The 23,247-nt window shown below is 45.2% G+C and overlaps 4 protein-coding genes across 4 annotated transcripts; 2 read left to right on the top strand and 2 right to left on the bottom strand.

The window, feature by feature from the left end:
* Positions 1–5,289: 5,289 nt before the first annotated feature.
* On the bottom strand, positions 5,290–5,878 carry PtA15_14A480 (uncharacterized protein; the record flags this gene model as incomplete). Its single annotated transcript, XM_053163201.1, has 3 exons — positions 5,290–5,364; positions 5,448–5,667; positions 5,745–5,878. 3 exons carry the CDS (start codon positions 5,876–5,878, stop codon positions 5,290–5,292), a joined length of 429 nt encoding a protein of 142 aa, XP_053027151.1.
* A 42-nt stretch (positions 5,879–5,920) lies between these two features.
* PtA15_14A479 (uncharacterized protein) lies at positions 5,921–7,923 on the top strand (the record flags this gene model as incomplete). Its single annotated transcript, XM_053163199.1, has 12 exons — positions 5,921–5,965; positions 6,016–6,075; positions 6,187–6,211; positions 6,326–6,454; positions 6,541–6,622; positions 6,694–6,809; positions 6,907–6,913; positions 6,988–7,066; positions 7,144–7,358; positions 7,464–7,490; positions 7,564–7,650; positions 7,746–7,923. The coding sequence occupies 12 exons, from the start codon at positions 5,921–5,923 to the stop codon at positions 7,921–7,923; spliced, it is 1,050 nt and encodes a 349-aa protein (XP_053027150.1).
* Positions 7,924–12,745: 4,822 nt separating this feature from the next.
* Positions 12,746–13,623, bottom strand: PtA15_14A478 (uncharacterized protein; the record flags this gene model as incomplete). The annotated part of the gene is made up of 6 exons (XM_053163198.1): positions 12,746–12,854; positions 12,928–12,977; positions 13,055–13,115; positions 13,205–13,331; positions 13,423–13,535; positions 13,604–13,623. 6 exons carry the CDS (start codon positions 13,621–13,623, stop codon positions 12,746–12,748), a joined length of 480 nt encoding a protein of 159 aa, XP_053027149.1.
* Positions 13,624–13,773: 150 nt separating this feature from the next.
* Positions 13,774–14,586, top strand: PtA15_14A477 (uncharacterized protein; the record flags this gene model as incomplete). Its single annotated transcript, XM_053163197.1, has 5 exons — positions 13,774–13,786; positions 13,852–14,027; positions 14,149–14,242; positions 14,326–14,384; positions 14,458–14,586. 5 exons carry the CDS (start codon positions 13,774–13,776, stop codon positions 14,584–14,586), a joined length of 471 nt encoding a protein of 156 aa, XP_053027148.1.
* Between the last annotated feature and the right edge of the window lie 8,661 nt (positions 14,587–23,247).

Raw genomic sequence — 23,247 nt, 5'->3', positions numbered from 1 at the left:
GAAGGTTGAGATCGAGAGAAGATCAATGAGCTGCTGAGGATCCAGTTTGGTGAGCTCAAGGAGCCGTATTTGTAGGCAAGGAGAGTGGGGCCGGATTGTGGTTCTGACTTTTTGGGATTCGGTCGGTTTGTGGTTGAGGTTAGGATGTTACGGCCGGCTTGTGGTTCTTGAAGGGTTTCAGGATGGTTGATTACTGGATTGAGTACTTGATGAGATGAATAGGGAATTGACGGTTGGAAGGAGAATTGGAGACATGTTTGACTGGGTTGCTGGAAGAGAGACTAGAAGAGAAGAGCGGGGAAAGAGAGAGTGGGAGAGACGAGCGGGGAGTAGGATCAGGGATCAAGTTCGAGAGTCCGTCGCGGAGCTGCGGAGAAGAAGGGACTTCAACATTGGTTTCACTGGTTAATAAGAGCTCCTTTTTACATGATCAGTCATCAAGAGGAGCTCTTCTCAATGGACTTGCCTCAAGGACAAGATGCATTTTCTTGATTGGCCAGTTGCATCAAGTCTCTTAATTGTGGACCAGTCATTCAACTGAGCAGTGCACACACAGGGGTCCCTGCAGCTTACCTGTAGTTACCTACTAGATGCTCCCGGGTACCCACCTTTGCAGGTGCAATCTCAGATGTACAGGAACACAGATCCCAAACTGCCTGGGCAGGTGTTGGAAAGTACTCACACCCATGGATAACTTACCTTCACCAAAACTGGGTATTACTGGTATTTTAATGGTATCATATTGATTCATGATGTGCTGAAATTGCCATTACAGTTTACTGGTAATGAAAATTTGTTGTCAAGTGTTAGTTGGTTAAGGTTGCAATTGATTGGAGATTTGGCCTGGATACTGCCGGTTCAGCAGTGGGTGAGCTGGGGCAGCCAAAGCGGGCTCCACCAGAAAGTGGAGCTGGGGTGCATTGGTGAGAGACCAACTGTTGGGAGCTACTCAAACCTTTACTCCACTAATCTTCAGTGCTCCACGATGAGCCTATCTTTAGGTGAAATAAAGCTCTCCACTTCACAGGCAAGGTCCACATTGCACAAATAGTAAGTAGTGTTCAAAATATGATAAATCTCTCTAATACCAAGTAATATGATGATTAGTAAGATAGTGAGTTCCCCCAAATCAAGATGAAAAGAGAAAGAATCTTCACCCCCATTGCTCCTCCCCCTTCCATGTATGTCATCTGCCTTTCCCATTCAACTCTGCTTCAAGCAAATTTCCTGAACTAGCTTGTCATTTCTGCCCAAATTTCCATATGCTCCAGTCCCAGCCTTTCTTGTCTCCAATGATTGAAACTTGAATCTGCCTCACTCATCCAAATTTGATGTAAGACACATGTAAATTCCCACCTGCACCATTGCTGATTGGACATTCTGTCAACTTGAGCCCATATAAGCCACCACAGCAGTAACAGGATAAATATTTACTGTGAATGAGCTTGGATGGGGCTATTGAAAGACCGGTCTGCTGGCACGTAATCACTTCAAGGATAATTAAATTTCCCAAAAAAAATACTCAAAGTTTGAGGTTGGGAAAATCGTTGAAAAAAATCACTCCGTACTGAAAAAAAAATGCAAACTGAGCGTGCTCAGCCAAAAAAATAAAAATGTGTCAGACTGAGTAAAAAACAATGGGGCACATTTTTGGGTTGATTTGTTGGACGGGCCTGCACAAGGCCCGCATGGGCCCCTAACAGGCCTGTTGGGCCCATTGAAAAAGTAGTATTTGTTTTGAATTCCCATGCTCTGCTAAAATGTGAAATGGGTTGAAATGAATGAAAAATGAGGGGGTAAATTTTTGGGGAGATGTTTTGGACGGGCCTGAATGAGGCCCACATGGCCCCCACAAAGCCCACTGGGCCCATTGAAAGAGTAGCCTTGGTCAAGAATGCCTATGCTCAGCTAAGAAACAAAAATGTGTCAACCTGAGTAAAAAACATGGGGCCACACTTTTGGGGAGGGCTTATTGAAAGACCTGCATCAGGCCCGTCAGGGACCACCCAAAGCTGGTTCGGCCAACCCAGAAGTAGTATTGCTTAAGAATGCCCATATGATGTTTGAGAACAGCACCAATTGACCACAAATCAACAGAAGATATTGAAGGGCTTCTGACATCTGTGTGACATTTGTGCACTCACAGAATGTATGTCCAGGCCCTTTCCTTCCCTTGGAAATTTGTTGGCCCATACGGGCCTGATGCAGGCCTGTCCAATAAGCCTCCCCAACAATGTGCCCCTAGGGTTTTTACTCAGTCTGACACATTTTTGTTTCTTAGCTGAGCATAGGCATTCTTGACCAAGGCTACTCTTTCAATGGGCCCAGTGGGCTTTGTGGGGGCCATGTGGGCCTCATTCAGGCCCGTCCAAAACATCTCCCCAAAAATTTACCCCCTCATTTTTCATTCATTTCAACCCATTTCACATTTTAGCAGAGCATGGGAATTCAAAACAAATACTACTTTTTCAATGGGCCCAACGGGCCTGTTAGGGGCCCATGCGGGCCTTGTGCAGGCCCGTCCAACAAATCAACCCAAAAATGTGCCCCATTGTTTTTTACTCAGTCTGACACATTTTTATTTTTTTGGCTGAGCACGCTCAGTTTGCATTTTTTTCCAGTACGGAGTGATTTTTTTCAATGATTTTCCCAACCTCAAACTTTGAGTATTTTTTTTGGGAAATTTAATTATCCTTGAAGTGAATGGGGATTGATTCAATACAAAATTGGGCCAAATGTTGTATGGAATGGTATTGACCCATTTTTTCCCACACTCACCACAGGTAACTGGGTGCAAAGTGCCATCTCCAATCACCACTGCAAAATCAAGGCAATATGCCCACATTGACATGATTAAAACATTGTTATTACACATGGATAATCCATTCTTGACACAAGTTGAACCTAGGTGTTGCAGAAGCTTAAACCAGTGGTTAAAGAAGTTTAACCCATATTTTACAGTGCTCTAACCAGGGATGGTTTTGGCCTGGTACTTCCTGGTGCCGGCGGGTGCCTGGTTTTTTGATAAAACATTTAGGTCCCTGGGTATGGCCTGTCCACACCCAACCTGAGCCCCCTATTTTCATGGCGGTCAGGGGACTTGTTTTGGTATAAAATAAATCTGAGCTAGCTGTCATCATGGGCTTGGCCCCTGTGGATGGGGATACGCCAAGCAAGGGCTTCGGCACGGAGGTAAGCGGCTCTGTGGTTCCCGGAAGATAGTTGCTTGAAACACGATACCTGGTTCAGCTGCCTTGATGAATTCTCCTTGGACAGCCTGCATGGGGAAGCAAAGATAGGAGGACTGGAAAGCAGGCACACATTTTGAGAGCAAGTGCAGCCAGAACACCACCCTTGGTACCTGCCAAGGCAAAACCCGGTGCCCATTTTCTGGTAACCTTACCCGTGGCAGGGACCTGTTTTCCAACCTGCAGGTTGTCAATTTTATCCTAAGACTGACTTGGACAATTTTCCAAAGTCCTTAAAGTTAATTTGACAATCATCCAAAGTAAATTCACTTGGACAATCATCAAAATTCCTCAAAGTGGCTTGGAAGCTTGTGACTTGTCCAAAGTACTTGAAGTGACTTAGACAATTGTCCAAAGTACCCAGGGCCAAAGTGACTTGTACAATAATCCAAAGTCACCTGGCCTCAATTTGGCCTCTGCCTGATGGAGTACATCCTCCATTGTGATTTGAATGGAGGTAAAAGCTCCATTCAATGGAGGCCTTACCCCCATCAGATGGAGGTACAGCCTTTCTTCAATCAAGGTTGTGCCCCCATAGTGCGGAGGCACAACCACCATAAGGTGGAGGTACAACCTCTGTTCAATGAATGTGGTACCCCCATTTGGCAGAGTCAACACCCCCATTCAATGCAAGTTTTACCTTCACATGATAGGGGTACAACCTCAATTGACTGGAGTTATGTAACTCCACCTGATGGGGGTACTCCCTTTGGATCAAGAAAGTCTAAATTCATCCCATCCAGGTAATCCCATTGCATAAAGTGGTTGTACCTCAATCCAATGGAGCTACAGCCTCACCCAATGGATGTTACACCTTCCTCAAATAGTGGTATTCTCTTAATTTAATGGAGGATTTACCCCCATCAGTTGTAGGCTCTCCGGGTCCCTCCATCCAATGGGTGTTGAAACTTCATCAGATGAGCCTGATGAAGCCACAACCTTTGTTGGATGGATGCTCTACCTCCTCCAAACTGGGGTAAAACTGTCTTCCAATGAAGTTAGTACCTTCATCCAATAAAGATAGAGCCTCCAAACAGAGGATATACATCTTCTACTGTATAAAGTTTCTATCTGCATTCTAGTTAGGTAAAATAAATTGCATTGGGTGTAGGTTTTAACCTCATTCAAAATGCAATTTGCATTCAAATCACAATGAAGTTTCTACTTCATTGGGGTAAGGCAGAGCCCCCAGAAAATGCAGCACATACAGAATCCCAAAAAGGATCAGCAAGTAAAACTATGAGCAGTATAAACACAATAAAATTATACAAAGAATATTTTTGGGCAGTGATTTAAGAATGTATATTGAACATTGTTTGTTGGATGCATGGGCATTTCTGTTGAGGTGAAATTGAACAATGAATTTTAGAGAAATTTCAAAGAATTCACATGTTGTACTCCATTCTTTTCAGGGAAATTTGCATGAACAATGGAAATAGTTGGGTGTTTGCAAGGTATAAGTAACAAACATATAAAGCACTGTTTCAGTAAAATTTGTTCTGAATACAACTATTTAAAACTAGTTTTAAATCATTTTCAGAGCATGGCAATGTGCCCACATTGCCTTGCTTTTTGGGGTGGTGAATGGGAATGATGAGGAGTGATGAGGAAAGTCATGATCCAAACATTTGAGTGATACAATATGGGCCTTGGTGAGGCCAGGTCATAGAAAAGCAGTGGTTATTAGCCCTGATCATCAATAACTTTAATTATAATCTTAACAAGTTTATGAATAAAATTTCATAAACTGATTTGGCATCATGATGTAGGTGTTTTTTCAGATTCTGAACAAGTTGAAAAATTGATGTAAATTTGATGCTCAGTGCCATATAATTATAACTAAAATTCACAATGTGAACAGGGCTGTTACATGACATCACTGCTGCCAATGGCATATGGGGATTTAAATTTTACGAGTAAGCAAGCTTCATCCCTCGGGAAGCAAAAAATCTTATCGTGAACCTCCCTCAATGATCGGGTCGAGGCTTTCTAAGTTTGGACCCGAGTTTAGAGGGACGTATCACAGGCATCAAGATTCTGCTCAAGAGCTTGAGTTCGGAGGTGTAGTGGCAGTTTGGCTTGGGTCTAAACCTCGAAAACGTTTCCTCATGTCGAGCTTTGAATGGTCGAACAAAAGTAGAGAGAAATTATAAAATTAGTTGTTCTGGAGTACGGACATGGAGATCGTGGAAGACGTACCAGACCACGCTTGCAGTCGAAGAAAGCATATCGCAGATGAGAACATTCGGCAGGGAGTTCATCGAGGTGAGATTGGAGGCATTCTTTGGGTGTCCGATAGGGTGGCTTGAGCACGCAATCAGACCGAAGGATACAGGCGGTCAGGTCTGCTTTGATTTGCTGGCATGGTCCACCTCGTCCACCTGTTTTTGAGGCTATTGGTGCGATCGTTTCCATCGGACTGAGGTTTGAAGGAATCTGGTGGCTTGATGGTCAGGCCGAAGGACAAAAGGAAAAGCTTCCAGTCTCTGATTGAACGAGGTTTTCGGCCGGGGGCCCGATAGCACTCCGATCACCCGAAGGGGGTTTGCCCCCAAGTCGAAGGACGCCAACTCGGCGGAAGTTTTACCGCAGCCAACATCCTTAAAACCTTGGGCAGTCATCATCGACATCGATCCAGAGCAAAGCAGAAGCATCGGTAGCCCATTTCCAAAATGTCAACCGCCGTAGAAAAAATCAAGGCCATCGAAGATGAGATGGTATGATCGAGAATTTCGTCAATTCTGGCCACGCATGGAGACTGATCGAGAATTATCATTTTTCAATCCACTCGGAATTATCTCGCCATCTTCAGGCCAAAACTCAAAAAGTTAGTCTTTATCGCTGATTGGCAATTATTAGAAAACCATAAATTCTCGTTCGTTCCTTGGCAAAATAATTGACTGATCGTTGCTTTTACCCTGTCTGAACTTGTCAACAGAACAAAGCGACCGCTTTTCATTTAGGTGAGTACTTTGATTGAAGATTCTTCTCTAATTGCGATGGAGGAATAGATGATTACGAAGTTACCTTGACTAAAGTTTTCGATTCAACATTTTCACTTCAATAACCCTAACCAGGTCAACTGAAAGCCAAACTTGCAAAACTAAAGCGGGAACTGCTAACTCCTTCGTCTAGTGGTGGTGGTGGTCCTGGTGTCGGATTTGACGTGGCTAGAACAGGGGTGGCCAGTGTAGGATTTGTTGGGTGTATGTCATCAACCTAGTCTGCAAAATACTGGATTTTTTCAATTGGATTGAGATCGTCGCTTACTTATTTATGGTCTTGGTACCAGTCCCTTCGGTAGGAAAGTCTTCACTGATGTCTGGCTTAACTGGCACACAATCTGCTGTCGCTGCCTACGAATTCACCACTTTGTCAGTCAATCAAATCCTCACCGATCTATCAGCTGCTGGCCCCCTGACACGGGCTATGTGAACATATGTAGGACGACTGTTCCCGGAACAATGAATGTCCGGGGTGCATCTATCCAAATTCTCGATCTTCCGGGAATTATCGAGGGTGCCAAAGACGGGAAAGGTCGTGGTCGACAGGTTATTGCTGGTCAGTCACATAATTGCCTTCAAGCTTAGTTGATCTGCGCTGACTTTGGTTTATTTCTCTCATGTGTGGTCTTTGAATTTAACAATTTGTGAATCAGTTGCCAGGTGCGTCGGATAGTATCATCTGCCTTTGCTTTTACAACGCTGATGCGCTCTTTTTCCGCATCTGCTCATCGTAGGTCGTGCAATCTTCTATTTATTGTTCTGGACGTACTGAAACCACTGGATGATAAGCGGATCATTGAAAACGAATTGGAAGTAAGAAAGTTTCCAAATTTTCCCAAGAAAGTATTTTAAACTAGTGATGACTGACTGGGGTCGGATTTGTCTTGCAGGGTTTTGGAATTCGTCTGAACAAGAAACCGCCTAACATAATCATCAAGAAGAAAGACAAGGGTGGAATCTCGATCTCGAACACCGTTCCACTTACTAAACTCGAACCTGAAGAGATTAAAGCTGTCTTGGCTGAATACCGAATGAGCAATTGTGACGTCGCTTTTCGGTGTGATGCTACTCTGGACGAGCTGATTGATGTGATAGAAGGAAATCGGTTAGGCCATTTTCCCTAGCTTTCGGCTCACCGCTCTCCCCCTAAAGGTTTCCGATCGAGGAATCGCGGATCACTAACTGTTTTTTTTTGTTTGGCACCCAACAGGGTCTATATGCCTTGTCTATATGTACTGTGAGTAGGTTAAGTTGGATTCTTAAGGACTGCGCGTGAAGGTGGGCTTACATAAGCAATCGGTATCTAACAGAAACAAGATTGATGCTATTTCAATTGAGGAGCTGGATTTACTGTATCGAATTCCAAACAGTGTGCCAATTTCGGTCAAGGAGTGGTTGTGAGTGACAGCGGCACTGATAAAGTCTTCTTTCAATCACGCAAAAAAAGAATGGTGGCCCAAAGCTGATCTGGGATTGGGCACATCCGGATCAGGAATATTGACGAGTTGATCGACGCTCTTTGGGTCAAACTCGACTTGGTTCGAGTCTATACCAAACCTCGGGGAAGGCAGCCTGATTATTCACAGCCCGTCGTACTCAAGACTGCGAAATGCACCGTAGAAGATTTCTGTAACGCAATCCACAAGGAAATCGCTAAGCAGATGAAATAGTTGAGTCTTTCAGTACATTCTGTTTTCACCAAGTCGGTGTCTCAGCAAGAGGACTGGAAACCTTATCGAAGCTCAAATTTTCATTATTGCCTGCCAACGACGACCCTTGATGATCGAAACTATTGATCTCTCGATAGCTGTGTCGTCTGGGTAAGATTGATTTGTTTTTCAATCCAATAATCTTACATCAGCATGAAGATTCTAATTCCATCTACCCTTCAAATTGTGATTCAGGGCACATCCGCCAAGCACGCCAGAGGACAGAAAGTTGGGCTCGAACATGTCTTGGACGATGAGGATGTAGTAACAAGTAAGTTGAACGATTCTTGCTCAATCTGACATCACGGTATATGTTTTAAATCTGGTTGGTTAACATTTCTCCCTGACATTTTACTTACCATCGAAAAACTTCAACAGTTGTGAAGAAGTAAAAATCAAAACTATCATGCATTAGATACCTCAATGTATACACTTGTTTTTCCTTTTTCAACTTTTTTTTTGATGGAAATCTACCTTGATGCTCTTCTTGGCAGTCCCTTCAGTATTCTATTTTTGTTTAACCAATCTAGGAAACAATCCCTAATCTGATCTGCTTCACAACAATATAAAAGCAAAGCTTCAGTCAGTTGGAGGACCTATACAAACTTAACTAAGTCCCTCCCGAGGGAGGCCTTCGGAGGGACTTATGCCTTATCGGTGAAATTTGCCTGAGAGAAATGACAATAATCCTTACCTTTTTATGCTAAGGCCCCTGCACAGTGCTGCCTTGGTGTAATCACCCTCTGCATTTACACTTAGACTCTTGAGATGCCTGGCTATCTCCTGCCACCTTTGTGTACATTTTTCTTCTTCCCAAACCCAAGATACAAGGCATGTAGTAAAAAAACTTCATGCTGGCAAAAACAGTCGAGGTATAATTGTTTTTCAAATGAGCTCCCTCGGAATCTTGAGTGAACAGGCCCAAATGCATTTTCTCACGCAGTTGGTTGGCAAGGCTGGACATCAGTCCTGGATACCTGTCATTTTTTTTTCCGAGGAAAGTGTATGGATTTACACTAAAATGATGTTTTACGGACCTCAGGCTTGGCTTTTGCAACCCACCAACTTCAATGTGTTATTATGAGCAAGGAATGATGAAATTTGATGATCTTAGAGCATCAAAAATTAGCCAAGATGCAGGGCTTTCTTAACATCCAAAAATATTGGTGAAATCTTCGGAGGTGTCAGCCTTAGAGATACATCAAGTATCCAAAAGACTGCAATAACTCAGTAAATAATAATAATTATTAAATTATTATTGCAGAATCAGATTCCTCATCATAAATTAAGGGGGGTCACCCACTTAAAGTACCCCCTTATTCCTATTCCTTCATGTACTAATTGTATAAATTAGAATTGGCCACAGAAAGCGCCCAAAAATAGTATTACATACAAAAAATTAGTAAAACAATTAAAGTACATAAAATTAAACTGTTGTACAATAATGAGTAATATTACTTGTGTAAAAATACCCCGTGAAAGTATTATGTAGACTTCTACTGAAGCTCTTTCACATGACAATTGGTTATAAACATGTCATGTGACAGAGTCAGGGAAATTAGTCTATTTTAATACAATTAAAATACCCCCAGCCAAGCCCTTTTCACGGCTACAGCCCTGGATACTCCCATAGGGAGAAAAGGACTCAGTGTTCACGCCCACTGAAGTCCCCTCTATAAATAGAGGCCTATTTGGCCCTCAGGAAAAGATCCCCCAGACTATTCACCCACCATAACCTGTAAGTTACTCGTGAATATTTTCCTCCTGCTTTCAAGAGCAGTGTATCCCTTATAAAAACCCCACCTAGCACGTCAAAATTACTAGAATCTACACTTTAAATTCAACAAAATCCCTTATATAGCAGTTTTTAGCATAAATTCTTTAAAAATAGTTGCAGTAAGACTACAGCCTCTGTCAAGCAGCCAATCAGCTTAAGCTCTTACCAGCTATTTTTACGCCTCAACTCCCTGTTATTAATAATTATATATTATTAATAATAAAGCCTTCTACCTCTTACATAAAGAGAGAAAAACCCTTGTAGTGGCTAATTACCACGTAACAAGCTTGGTATTATTTTTACCAGTGTTTTATTTCAGCACAGTTATAGTGCAAGGGTCTACAAACCTTAATTACATATAAAATTTACGGTTTTGACCTTTAGTTTCATAAACAGAGCTGTCAGGAGGTAAGGGAGCTATTGCAACATTCGTTGAAAATGGTGTTTTTGGCCATTCCTCTCAGGCCTAAATCACCGATACCGCATAAGTCCCTCCGGTGGAGGCGCCGCCTCCACCCTTGGACTTAGCTAAGTTTGGGACCTATACAGCAAATGCCAAGAATTGGCACATCCTCTAGATAAACATTTCTGTCTAGAAACATGGAATTGGTGTGGCCTGGCAGTGTTGATTGATTGCTGGATATTTCTCAGATTGTCATCCTGAAGCGGCATCACCTCAATGCCTTGGCAAAATGACATACCTCTGTACATGCGCTGATGGAGATGTCCATTTTATTTTCAGTCTGCTCAAGTGTCTTGGGATGAACTGTCAGCCAATACGGCAATCTTTGCATGAAGGCTCCTTCTGGCCTCTTGGCAGGCTGTAGTTGTGATACATGGTCCTGCATGTGGGGTGGAAAACAATGCTGAAAGACTGACACACTTTTCAACCAAGTGGTCAGATTGTGGGTTTGGTAGCTCCAGCAGGCACAGCGTGTTGGGTGTCATCACCTCAACCACTACCTCCTGAGTGGGATATCCAGTAAGAAATCCAGGATTCTGTGCATCCCAAAGCACACTCCTTTATTAGCAGTGTGTCAAAGCACACTATTGGGGATGTTTACATATCCCTCTTGATGACTGGTCAAACAGATCTTGGAACACAAATATCAAACCTCTTGATGACCGCTTTGACTGGTTGTCATTGAAGGATTGTGTACTCCCTCTTGATGAACGGTTTGACCATTCATCCAGAGGGGTATAATACCTCTTGATGACCGTTTGACTGGACATTTATGGGTTGTATCATACCCCTCCGGATGACTGGCCAAACTGGTCATGAAGAGATATTCACATATGTATACGCCTTGGTGATTGGTCACACGCTCATGGAAAGGGTGAAGTCCTCTGGGAGTCTGGATGATCATCAACCAGTCATCAAGGATGATTATAGGCAGGTACCCAAGTACCTGGCCAATATTTTCAGAATTTTGAAGACCTGGATACCCGCCAGCAGATTGCAGGTACCCGCAACGGGTTTGCCAGGGCCATCTCTAGAGCCCCGACTGCGTCAGAGGATCAGCCTGCTGGGTCAGCTGTATCCATGAGCAGGTGTGGATGACCAATACCTGGGTACCGCAACAGTGGGCCACTACGCTGCGCTAGAAATCAGCTAACTGCCAATTACAGTGGTGCAGCTGGCAACAGGATTTTCCAAACTCCCTGAATTGTGCAGTCCTAATTGACTGATCCCTCAGGGAGGCTTGTAGTTCAATCCACGCAAGGCAAGCAGTTGAATGCTGCAAAACAGACCATGTTAGCTAAACTGTCCTCAAAATGAAATTTTGGCTCTGCATGTGGTATGACTTCCTGATGCAACGGTCCTGCTGGACCATTTTGATCAGGGAGGCTCCTAAAATATTCTCACCTGTTTAAGTGGTTCAATGCTGCGGAAAGGGCCGCCTAATCTGCTGTTAGCTCATTTTTTGGCATATCGTAGCGGCCCACTGTTGGTACTTGCATGGCTTTTTGCAGAATCCTAGACATCCACATCCAAACCCGCACACACTGGCAGGTACCTGTTGTGCACAGCAGATAGCAGGTACCCGTTGCGGTACCCGAAAGCAGATCGCAGGTACCCTAACTTAACACAAGTCCCCCCTGGTGGGAGCGCTGTGGCTGGCGGCGAAGCCGCCCCTCCCGCAGGGAGGGACTTGTGCATTATCCCAAATTTTACGCGGGAGCAGAAAGTTCATTTGGCTGAGAGGTTTTTAAAAATTTTATAGCTCCTCCCCCAGCCTCTCCACCAATATGCCCTATCTGTACCCTATGCTACTTTTCTTTCTCTACATTTTGGTCTACTCAGATTTTTTCTATCTCAATCTGTTGACCTTTTCAAAAGATCAAAAATGCACAAGTCTTCCAAATGAGGCTCCACTTGTTTGGGACTCCAGGAGTTGTTTTTCTGGCTACAAGATAGATAAGTGGCTCAAATTCCTTGCAAGAACAGAACCTACAGCTCTGTGTATTCAGTTTTTCTATATTGGTTGGGATTTTTAGTGTAGCAGATCCTTTCTGCTCCTGCTTAAATCAAGACATAACTCATAAGCCTCTCCTGCGGAGAGCCCTCCGGGCGGGGTTCCCCGGACCCTCCGTTCAAGAGGCTTAGTTAAGCTAGGCAGGTACCCACAACAGGTTTTTCTTGACCAGCTCTAGCACACTCCTCTTATGGATTGTGCCCTAATGAGGGAATGTGCCAAAGCACACTCCTAAAAATGGAGTGTGCGCCAGGGGGGACTGGTCTCAAGTTACGGTTTGGCTGGTCATCCAGCAGAGTACATGGATGATTGGTTGGACCAATGCAGATTGGAAAAACGGGCTTGCCAAACACACTTGTCATAAACAATGTGTCTTATGAACAATTATGTTGAGTTTATGACAGCCCAGTTTCATCTTGTGTGTCATGTAAAGTAATATTGAATTTATGATATAACATTGCGCGGCCAAGCGGGGCCTTAAGACATATCAACTCTCATGAGGGTTATGTTGGACATCCGATCGAAGCGATCAAGTGGGCTTGGCCAAGTTCTTGTCACCGAACAGGTAAGTGAGACCACACTTTCCACAGTACTGTCGGTCGTGGTGCCACGCCATGAAGACACCAGCACCACAAGTCCTAATGAAGCAGATTAACAGTGAACAAAATCAGGAAACAATGTACGCGGAGAGGATTGTTGATTGAAACTTACTGGGCAGGGCATTCTCGGCGTAATCGCTTGATGGTACCACTGCTTTCGACCTAAGCATGATGGAAAATAAGGCCATTAGAAGGGTGCACAACTCGTGTTACGGTCAAGTAGGCGTGGATAGGCTTACCTTGTAGTATTTCAAGACGGCCATCTTGACTTTCTTACGCTTGTGTTTGATTTTCTTGGGGCTGAAGTTAGAGGCAGGGAGGTTCAGAACTTGTGAGACGGTGAAAGCCAACTCGCTCAGCGGAGGGGAGCAGGTGTGATGGATACTGACGTGGTGTAGGTTTTTTTTTTCCTCTTCTTGGCACCACCACGAAGACGCAAGACCAAGTGCAGGGTAGACTCCTTCTGGATGTTGTAGTCGGCTAAGGTTCGGCCGTCCTCGAGTTGCTTACCGGCGACTGAAATTTATGTAGGATCGGGAGAGGTTGGGAAGGTTCATATTTGAGGGACGGGTTTTTGGATGGAACGTGGTGAGAGGCGCAGACATACAAATCAATCGCTGTTGGTCCGGAGGGATGCCTTCCTTCTCTTGAATTTTGGTCTTGACATTGTCGATCGTGTCGGCGGATTCGACCTCGAGGGTGATGGTCTTGCCGGTGAGGCTACGGTAAGACACTGATGTCAGCAATTGTGGTGATGATGGGAGCGAGACGAAAGAACAGCGGCCCACGTTTTGACGAAGATTTGCATCTTGACGTATCTGGTTCCTACTCTGTCGTAAGAGAGGTCCTAGGAATTCCAGTCGATAGTTACCTGACTTCAGTCGCACACAGGCGAAGGCGGCCCGAGCTACCAAGCCGGTCGGTGCTTCTGGCTGCGGAGGGCGTGGTGAGCCGAGCAATGCTCCGGATAGGTTTCGGTCGCGGGTGTCCCACCAGGCAGAAACTCCAGCGCCCAAACTGACCAATTGGCCATTAGGTTTCGCGTCTTCGCTCTGTCCGCCCTGCCTGCTAATTTCCTCCAGAGGGGTCTCCGCGCGGAACAGTCGAGGGTCAGGTGAAAGCAACCAGCTGCCGGGCACTCAGCACTCGATCGGAACACCAGCAGCCGAACACGAAGAACCCACCTCAAGATGGTCAGTCACTCACACCCTCGTCCCCCCGTCCCCATCCTACCACCCCCTGACCCGCTTGTACTCGCCAATAAGAGGCCCCTAACATGGATCCCAGTCTAACATTTTCCGTCCTTTTTGCCTGCTTCGTTCCTCCGAGATAGACGAAAGGTACATCCTCCTTTGGTAAGCGCCACAGCAAGACCCACTCTCAGTGCCGTCGATGTGGTAGGAGATCGTTCCACAAACAACACAAGAGTCAGTCGCTTTTCATCTTGTTCTGCTCAGGAATCGCCCATCGCATCTAACGGACCAAATCTGCCTCCCAATCGTTTATCCAGCTTGTGCCGCCTGTGGTTACCCAGCCGCCAAGACACGTTCGTACGAATGGGGAGCCAAGGTGAGCTCCTGTGACGCTCCACTCCCAACCGTCCAGGCCGAGAGCTGATCTGAACTGATCCATTTACCTACAGGCTAAGCGTCGGCACACCACCGGTACCGGCCGAATGAGGCATCTCAAGGATGTTCCCCGCCGATTCAAGAATGGATTCCGAGAAGGCACCGTTGCCACCCGAAAAACCCCCTCGACCACAAAAGCTTGAGTGGTCTGAGCACACCCCTCGAAGCGTTCCTGTCCTCCAACTGGTCTCCTCTTCGTCTATGCCCCAGACTCGTCCCCAATCCAAGTATTTGATCGATGCAATGTCAATCCTACCCATCATGAAGATCCCCCAAAGGAGTACTGGTCAAACTCCTCTTGCCACCCAAAAACTCTTTGTGTCCTTCCCCTGTCTCCATTGAGATTAAGAGTCAATGTGGACACGTAGGCTTAACCTTTAATCGTATGCATCTATGCAATCCTCTCCCGCCATCTCTTGCTCTCACCAAGCAGTCACCCAACTCCCAGATTCTCGTGGCTTGCTGCAGCTGCAAGTCAGTGGTGATCGACTCGAAAGAGGAAAACAAGGACATACCTCGCAAGACTGGATGCGTCTTGCCCTCTCAATGCCTGTCCCTTCTCCATCACAATTTTTCTGCTTGTAACGCGGCCAGATAAGGGCAGGTACAGGCCATTACATATGCTGAGTCCTTCCTGAGTAGCAAGCCTAACAAGGCCTCTCCGATCAGGAAGCACGAGGTATCTACGAAGGGCAGGCTTATGTTGGTTGCTTTCTGACTTCAACATCCTGCAACTCAGCATTTTAACCAGAAAGGAGCCCTCTTCCTAACTTTTAGAAAAAAAATGTTGATACACTGCAAGAAAAACTCGCGCAACTGAAACCAGTTGAAAACCAGAGAGCTGCAAAGAAGGTTGTGGTGTTAATTAAGGTGTTCAAAGTTAAAATTTTCAATACATAAAATCATAAAATCATAAAACTTTCAAGTGATGATTTCATATGTACCATTCTAGAAATGTTGCTGTAATTTGAGTGTTTGGGTGGTACATATTTTTTTCAGTTTAGAATTTTATGATTTTATGGTGTTATGATTTTATGCAAGTCAACTTTGTGCACATAGAATTTTTCCAGTTTGAGATTGGGGTGAATTTGAAAACAATGAGCTTCAGAGTGGAAAGACTTTAGGATGTGCTTCCCATTCTTGTAGGTATGATTGCTTGCCTTCATGAAATTTTTGGTTTTGTTAGTGTTTTCAAGAGGGTTGGAATCAACAATATTTTACTTAATTTGCTCATTAAAAATTGCAAGGTTAAAAATAGATGTTTGTAAATACAAGACTTGATGTTCTTGTATGGTGCATCAAGCCTGTCTGGGCACTTGGCCCAGTCCCGCTTGGCACCTGGCCATGCAAGCTTGGAGATGTGCAGGCTTGCTAACTTATCTAAGGCCCCGTTTGGCTGCCGCGTTATACGTCATAAATGGTCAAATTTATGACGCGCAACCCCCGGGGGTTTCAAAGTTTTGGTGGCAACGGGGGGCAAACTTTGGGTCGCGGCGTCATAAATTACACGATTTATGATGTATAACGCGGCAGCCAAAAGGGGCCTAAGTTTACACAGCCTTGGTGATTTAGGACTGGGAGCAAAGGCCAAAAACACCAATTTTCATGAATGTTCCCATAGATCCTTTGAAAGAATAAGGAGAACTAAGATATTTATTCCTAGTTAGACTAACTGTTGTAACTATCTACAATTGGTAATCTAAAAGAAAAGAGATTACCTAAAAGCAGGCATCTGGCCGCTCTCTTTGTTAAGAGAAGAGAGGAAGAGGACAGTTGGTCTTCCTGGTTGGTCACGGTCAATGGGACTGCTGAACAAAGACTGCATTAGTTTGAGTCTGCTGCTTCTTCTCTAATTAGGCTTGTTTCTCTTGCTTGGATCATGCTCTAGTGCTTGCTTGATCCGGTGTGAGACTCCAAAAGCGGTTTGCACCTCTTATGGCTGAATTTAGAGAAGTTTGTGTGGGGAAATCCCTGCCTCTCTGAAAGAAAATGACTGACAACACCCCCAGCTAGGCTGGAAGCAAGAAGACAGTGGTCTAGTGTAGTTGAATACTTTTCCCGCAAGTGGCTCACAATGGACTGTGTATTGCAAAATATAAAGGTAGTATTTTATTATGTGGCGGAGAGTGTGAGGGTGAAAATTTGTTTGAATCTTGTGGGGGGGATGATCTCCCGGATTGGATGCCATTTTCTGATGTCATGGGGGACAAAGGAAGAGAAAGCCCCTCCTTGTATAGGAAAATGTGAGGTATTTGTGCTGGTGGTCTATGTACATGAGGGGTTTTGGCTGGTGTGCCTTTTACAAATGAGACATTTTTGGATGGTCTGCTGTGCAGAATACAGCTATATACAGTGTGGCAGTGTAGACATGAGCAAATTTAGCTGGTGATCTAGTTACAGGTGTGGCTTACACAGCCCTCTGGTTGCTATGGAGTCTTCTCAAGTGACCTGCACACCTTCAGCCCCATGGTTACTATGCTGCTTTATCAATGTGGCTTGTGGTTGCTATTTACTGTAATAAGTGGCTTGTGGTTGCTACACCACATCTGAGGCTGGCTGGTTGCTAAGCAGCTGCATATATACACATAGATATATGTAAAAGGGTAGTATGTAAGCTATATACATGCAGTGTTGTACAACTGTGTATGCAAACTGAAGGGAGTGTGTATCAAAAGAGGGTGGAATGTAACACTACATATGTAAACTAGAAATTTTTGAAATTTTCCATCCAGAAAAAAAGTTTCTACCACACTGTTTTGCAATTCTGCTTACTTGTGCCTCAAATCTTGTCATTGACAATCATCATCTTGTTTTAGTTACATTTCTAAAGCATTACTGGTAATTGATTAGTACCTTCTAGCTCACAACATGTAGTCAAAGAACCTTGAGCAGTAGTGTTAGATGAGTCATTTCATATTCATGTGTAATCTCAAGAAGTGTTTCATATTCAGTTTGTTCTTTATTCATTATATCTCAAAACAACAAGTCTGACACATGTACATAGTCTACTTATACCATAGCAGTGTCATGTCAATCAACCCATTGGTTCTCTTACCTCTTTTTTCCGCGCACCCAACTGATTTTGCATCCAGATACTCGCTTGTATTTGGGAATCCAAGGCCCTTGCCTGATTCTTGACATCCGCATCCGCTGGCGGATGCCCCCGTGTCTGAGCGGATCCCCCCGCGGTTATCAGCGGATACCTGCCCCTTAAAACTTGGCAATTGAGAGGGGGAATCCCCCCTTCTGGTGGCAAAGGTTTTGCACACTCTCTGCAACCAACCTCAACAACCTGAGGGAATCCCTTCAGGGGTTGCTTGTGGTTGCAGAGGTTATGCAACCTTGGTGACCGGAAGGAATCCCTCCAGTCGCTGAGTTAGTATGAACCCTGCAACCGGAAGCAATTCCTCCGGTTGTCAAGCTGGAATTTATTAAATTTGTGCCTGGAGGGGATTCCTTCCAGTTGCAGAGGTCTTACATGCAACCGGAAGGATCAAGGAGTTACCTCTGGGCGCAGAGGTACATAGTACAACCTTGACAACCTGAGGGAATCATTTATGGTTGCAGAGGTTATAGATATAACCTTGGCGACTGGAAGGAAGCCCATTCAGGTCGCATAGGACATACAACCTTGGCTACTGGTGGGATTCCTTCCGGTAGCAGAGGTTATGTAACCTCAGTGACCGGAAGGAAAGGAACACCTCTGGTTGCAGCAAGGCTGAAACGCTGCACTGCGCTACAAAAAAGCGGTCTTTTAGCGCAGCGCAGCGGGGAACCGCTGCCCGGTCAGCCCAAAAAGCGGTACCAGCGCCGTGCAGCGGCCACCAAAACAGCTGCGCTGTGATTTTTTGGCTGGCAGCGGGGGAACGCTACGCGGCCAGCTCAAAAAGCGGTAGCGCAGCAATTGTTCTGATGCGCTACCGCTGAAAGTAGCGGGTCCCTGCTTCTTGCCAGACCCAAAAAGCGGTAGTGCAGCGGGCGGGGCCGCTACTTTCAGTGCAGCGCAGCGGCCACCAAAGCCACTGCGCTTTCACCCTTGGTTGCAGAGGTAAGCCAACCTCCACAACCGGAAGGGATCAAATATTCAAGGTCAAACAAGCTCCAGGACTGGCGGGGGCTCCCTTCTGGCGGAAGAGGTGGCACCAGGAAAAAAAAGTAGTCACTTGATGGCAAGTGACATGATGCAGCTTTGTTTTCAGCTCCAACACTGCTCCAATGCTGCTCCTCTCCACCAGCAAATCTAGGGCTCACATGACAACACCAGGAAAAAAAAATATTCACTTGATGACAAGTGACATCATGCCAGCTCCAGAGGGCTACCCACCATCTACCCATCATCTACCCACCATCTACCCACCATCTAACCACTTTCAGAATTTCCACAGGAGATCCTCAGTTTTCACTGGGCACCACTGATCCCGATTTCTGGTCAGCTGATACTCAGCTTTAGCTCCAAGCTTATGCTCAGCTTTGTTGCCCAGCTCATGCTCAGCTTTGTTGCCCAGATCAGAACCAGTCCTGGCCCAGCTGCGTTTCAGCATGAGTGGGTATCCGGATTCAAATCAACCATCTCTAGCAATTGCACCCCAGTACTGGCCACTTGCACCCGGGTACCCACTGGGCAGGTGCGGGTGTGGGTGTGTCTGTCTGATTTTACTGAAATTCTGTCCGGGTACCCGTGTCTGGGTACCCGGGTGCAAAGTGCCATCCCTAACCTGAACCCCTGCTTCTTCACAGAAGAATCCACCAAGTCCAACAAAGATGGATTGGCCAAGAGAAAGGTTGGAGTGACATCACAAGCCCCCCTCAGGTTCCTGCAGGTTGACCCAGTTATTTTTGCAGGGTATAATTTTACAAACCATATTTTATGATACCTATAGGCTGTAAATTCAATGGTCTTAAAAATTACACAAAGTGCGCACAACATTAAAATTTTGCAACCCATGCCCCAACAAATAGGGCTGCAAAGGAGAAGTTATACAAGATGAGGTGTGTAAATTACACATCAGTTGCACCAAATAAGAATTTTGCAAGACGTTTCCCGCACTTCTTACAGTACACAATAAATTTGTGTTGAAAAACAACACAGAAGCTTAACTTTATAGAATTTTGAAAGCTTTTGGATCACAAATTGTTATGAGCTGCAAAGGTTGCCTTGCAAAAGCTGGACACAACTGTCAGAAGTAAAATTTTGCAAATCATACTTTGCAATACAAAAATTTTGGGGAGGCAGAACAGAACTCTTGACGAGTCATGCAAGTTATGTACTTCTGACATAGCATATAGAAATAAAACAAGTTGGTAGAGGTAAATATAAAAACATTTAATCAATGGACTTACTTTGCGCACTGCGAAAAACTCTTTGCGCACTGCACAGTCCACAAAGTCCCACAACACTTTGCGCACTGCGGGAGAAATGTCAAAGTTTTCCAAGTTGTAATTTCTTGACCAATCAATAGAATGGCTTTTTATTGGCCTCTGTGGAATTTTTTGGGAGTTTTTCCAGATTTCCTTGTATGCTAAAAAAATATTAAAAGCAAAAAACAGATGTAGCATTTGGGGGCCTGAAAATCAAAGTTCCCATGGGCCAAAAAATCAAAATAGTTTATTGACTCATGGAACATATAGGAACAGCCATTTGGGATTTTTTTAGCTACTTTTTGCAAGAGTAAGGGTCTCAAAAATGAGGAAATTTCACCACATAATAGCAAACTTTGGTGGATTGCACATGCAATTTCCTCGTTTTTCAGACCCTTTATCTTGCACAAAGTAGCTAAAAAGTTCAAAAATGGCTGATCCTACATTTTATTTTCTTCCATTTCCCATCCAACCAATATTCCATCAAAGAAGAACTCTTTGTTCTCTCGGAGCATACTATGAGTCTTGATCAAGTGTGGGCTTGAGGGTACACAATATTTGACTTTGAAGCTCTTCACAACCTGATCCTAAGAGAGTGTTGTTAGCCCCTGGTGGTTGATATGGAATTGAGGCTGGCTTACCACTGGATCCCAATGGCTATGCACCAGGGGGGAATGTGTGGCACTCTCTACAGAGTGCCATACTGTAATTCCATCAGACCCAGGTACTGAAGTGATGTTGATGTTGAAGTCAAATGATCTGTAACTTTCGCAGCAACGGGAAGATAACTATTGCGTAAACTATAATCAACTCCTTTGTTGATCTGTTCATGAATGGGTGATCAGGTGCCAGGGTTGTTTGTTCACAAGCCATGGAAATGGGTCTTTCTGCACAATGATGTAAGAACTTTGGTACCAACTTGGGAAGCAGGTATGATTTGTCTTGTAGGGTGACTAAACCACTCAGGTGTCACCGAATCTCGCACAAAGATACAGCAGAGAGAATAGCACATATTGGTTGATGAACCAATCTTGTATTTGTGCACGGGCTCTTATGTTGGTGGGTCCAAATCATCCCTGCCTGTTGGAGGGAAGACGCTTAAGATCACCTTAAGTTGGGAGCTTGAAAAGTTTTGCTTGAAAGTCTCAACATGTAGGCAGCCATTCCTGCCCGATATGAGCTTCAAAATACCGTGCCGGCGTGCTCATCTGTAGTAGGCTGCGACTATGTTGTGGAGAGATGTATTCATGGGAGACGACAAGCTTAAATGGAAAATTATGCTCCCAAGTCTTGAGACTTGTTGCGGGGCATATCATGCGATTGCTGGACTCCGCACCATCCGTCCAGGGGGAATGGCCACGAACAAGCTGTTTTGTGATGAGAAACAAGCAACTGGCCTTGATGGCAGGATCAATGCAACATGACGTGTTGCGTCCTGAGGGCATACCGCAACTGGATGATTGGCGAGCTACCATGTAGATTCTACATGCTGGGGATGTCCGGCTTGTTTGGTACCATATCACCCAAACAACACAAAGGCGAAAGAGTCACTCCCATATGTAACGAAGACCACAGCCTTGTGGGTTGTTTTAAGGCTGTGTCTCGAAATTTTGCAGGGACAGAAACCAACAACCCATGTACGTGCCTCCGCTCGATGAGAGGATGAACACTGCTGACACGTCGTTCCCCCTTCCAGCATGGCTAGCACATATTGTCTTGGTCTATTTATCATCCCAATTGCTATCTCAGATCGGACTTGGATCAGTGAAGACGCACAGGTTGCCTTTCTTCAACGAGGCCGCCAGCGAATCCATGTCTATTGCCCCCCCGAGCGGAGAATCAGTGATCTGGACCGAATGGCAAGTGAACACCTCGGCCCGTTGTTAGGGCCAATTGGCTCCTGTTCGACTCCAGTTGCCGGAGAAATCCAGCCTCCCGATTTCAGCATCATCAAGTTGCGTGCCTTTGTAGTGACCAAACATCGAATCCAACCCGAGCTACGGGGATGTGTCTTCAGTCGATCTGAGCATGTCCCGCAAGTCCGATTGGCGTTTGAGGGTGCCGGGGTCGAGCTCACACCTATATGGAACTACAATCCTAGTCTATTCTTTGATATACCCCACTATGTGCCTGAAAGTGCTGAAGAGAACATCTCTGAGGACCATTGGCTTTCGACATCGCGGAGGCTATGTACAACTGTGTTGAAACCACATCAGCTAACTGCACTCAGATTCCTCCGGAAGAACGAAGACTCTGGAAACAACCTGACCTCCCTGTGGGATCATCCTGTCAATGCTTGGCTTCGCACAGCTTTCAACAGGTCTGCCGAGGACAAGAAAGAAGACTCGAGCAAGGCGCAAGGATCAATACTCGCTGATGACATGGGTTTAGGCAAAACCTTGACAACACTAGCCTATATCGCGGCTACTGGTGATTCAGCAGTAGAATTTCTGTGGTCGGAATGGACGGACCGATCGGCGGCAACCCTGGTGATTTGCCCCCTTGCAACACTTTCGAATTGGGAGACTGAAATCAAGATCCACTTCAAAAATGACGCAATACCCTACCTAGTATTCCACGGCCGGGACCGAGCACAAATAAGCAGACAAGACTTGCAGTCGACTAGGGTGGTGTTGACGACCTACGAAATGATCGGCGATAGTAGGAATCGGTTACATTCAAACCAGCCAACAGTTGAATCTCTGGACCTCTGTTGGTTCCGCATTGTTTTGGACGAAGCACAGTGAGTCAGATACGCTGACCGTAATGTCACCTTCATCTTACCTAATTGTTGCTCCAATGATTGCAGCCTGATCAGGAACCCCAATGCAAAACGGCACCAGTACATTTGCGAGCTGCGTTCTAAGTTCTTCCTATGTTTAACCGGAACACCAGTGCAAAACCGACTCACCGACCTCCAAAGCTTGATCACGTTGTTCAACATCCCTCCATGGAGTGAAAACGAGCTGTGGAGGCAACATCTAGTTCCACATTTGAGTGTCGGGGAACCAAACGCGATAAGAACACTCACTAAACTAATGGAAGCCATCTGCCTGAGGAGGACCAAAGATGTAGTGTTGAATCTTCCACCTAAGGTTGAGAAGGGCATCATGGTACAGCAGGTGTCGCAGTGGGAGGAAGTTTCTCGAGAGTTGCATCAACGGTTTATAAATGATTTTGGCAGGCTGCGGTTGTCAGGAGCGCATTGGGATCCGGCCGAGTTTTTCCGACAGCTAACTCGGCTTCGTCAGTCCTGCAACCATCCAATCTTTGCTCGATCACAGATACTCACTGAACCAATCTGGCGATGGCAAGATTCAGGCAAGATTGTACATCTGGTCAACAACCTGTCCCAGTTTCTAAGCGGAGTCGAAGGTATTCCGCGGACCAAGGCCGTCATATTCTCAAGTTTTGTTGAATTTCTAGAAATGTGTGTAGATTTCACA

Source organism: Puccinia triticina, chromosome 14A (assembly GCF_026914185.1).
Source record: "Puccinia triticina chromosome 14A, complete sequence".
Lineage (NCBI taxonomy): Eukaryota > Fungi > Basidiomycota > Pucciniomycetes > Pucciniales > Pucciniaceae > Puccinia > Puccinia triticina.
The sequence above is the reverse complement of the archived record's forward strand: the minus strand, read 5'-3'. Positions and strand labels throughout refer to the sequence as shown.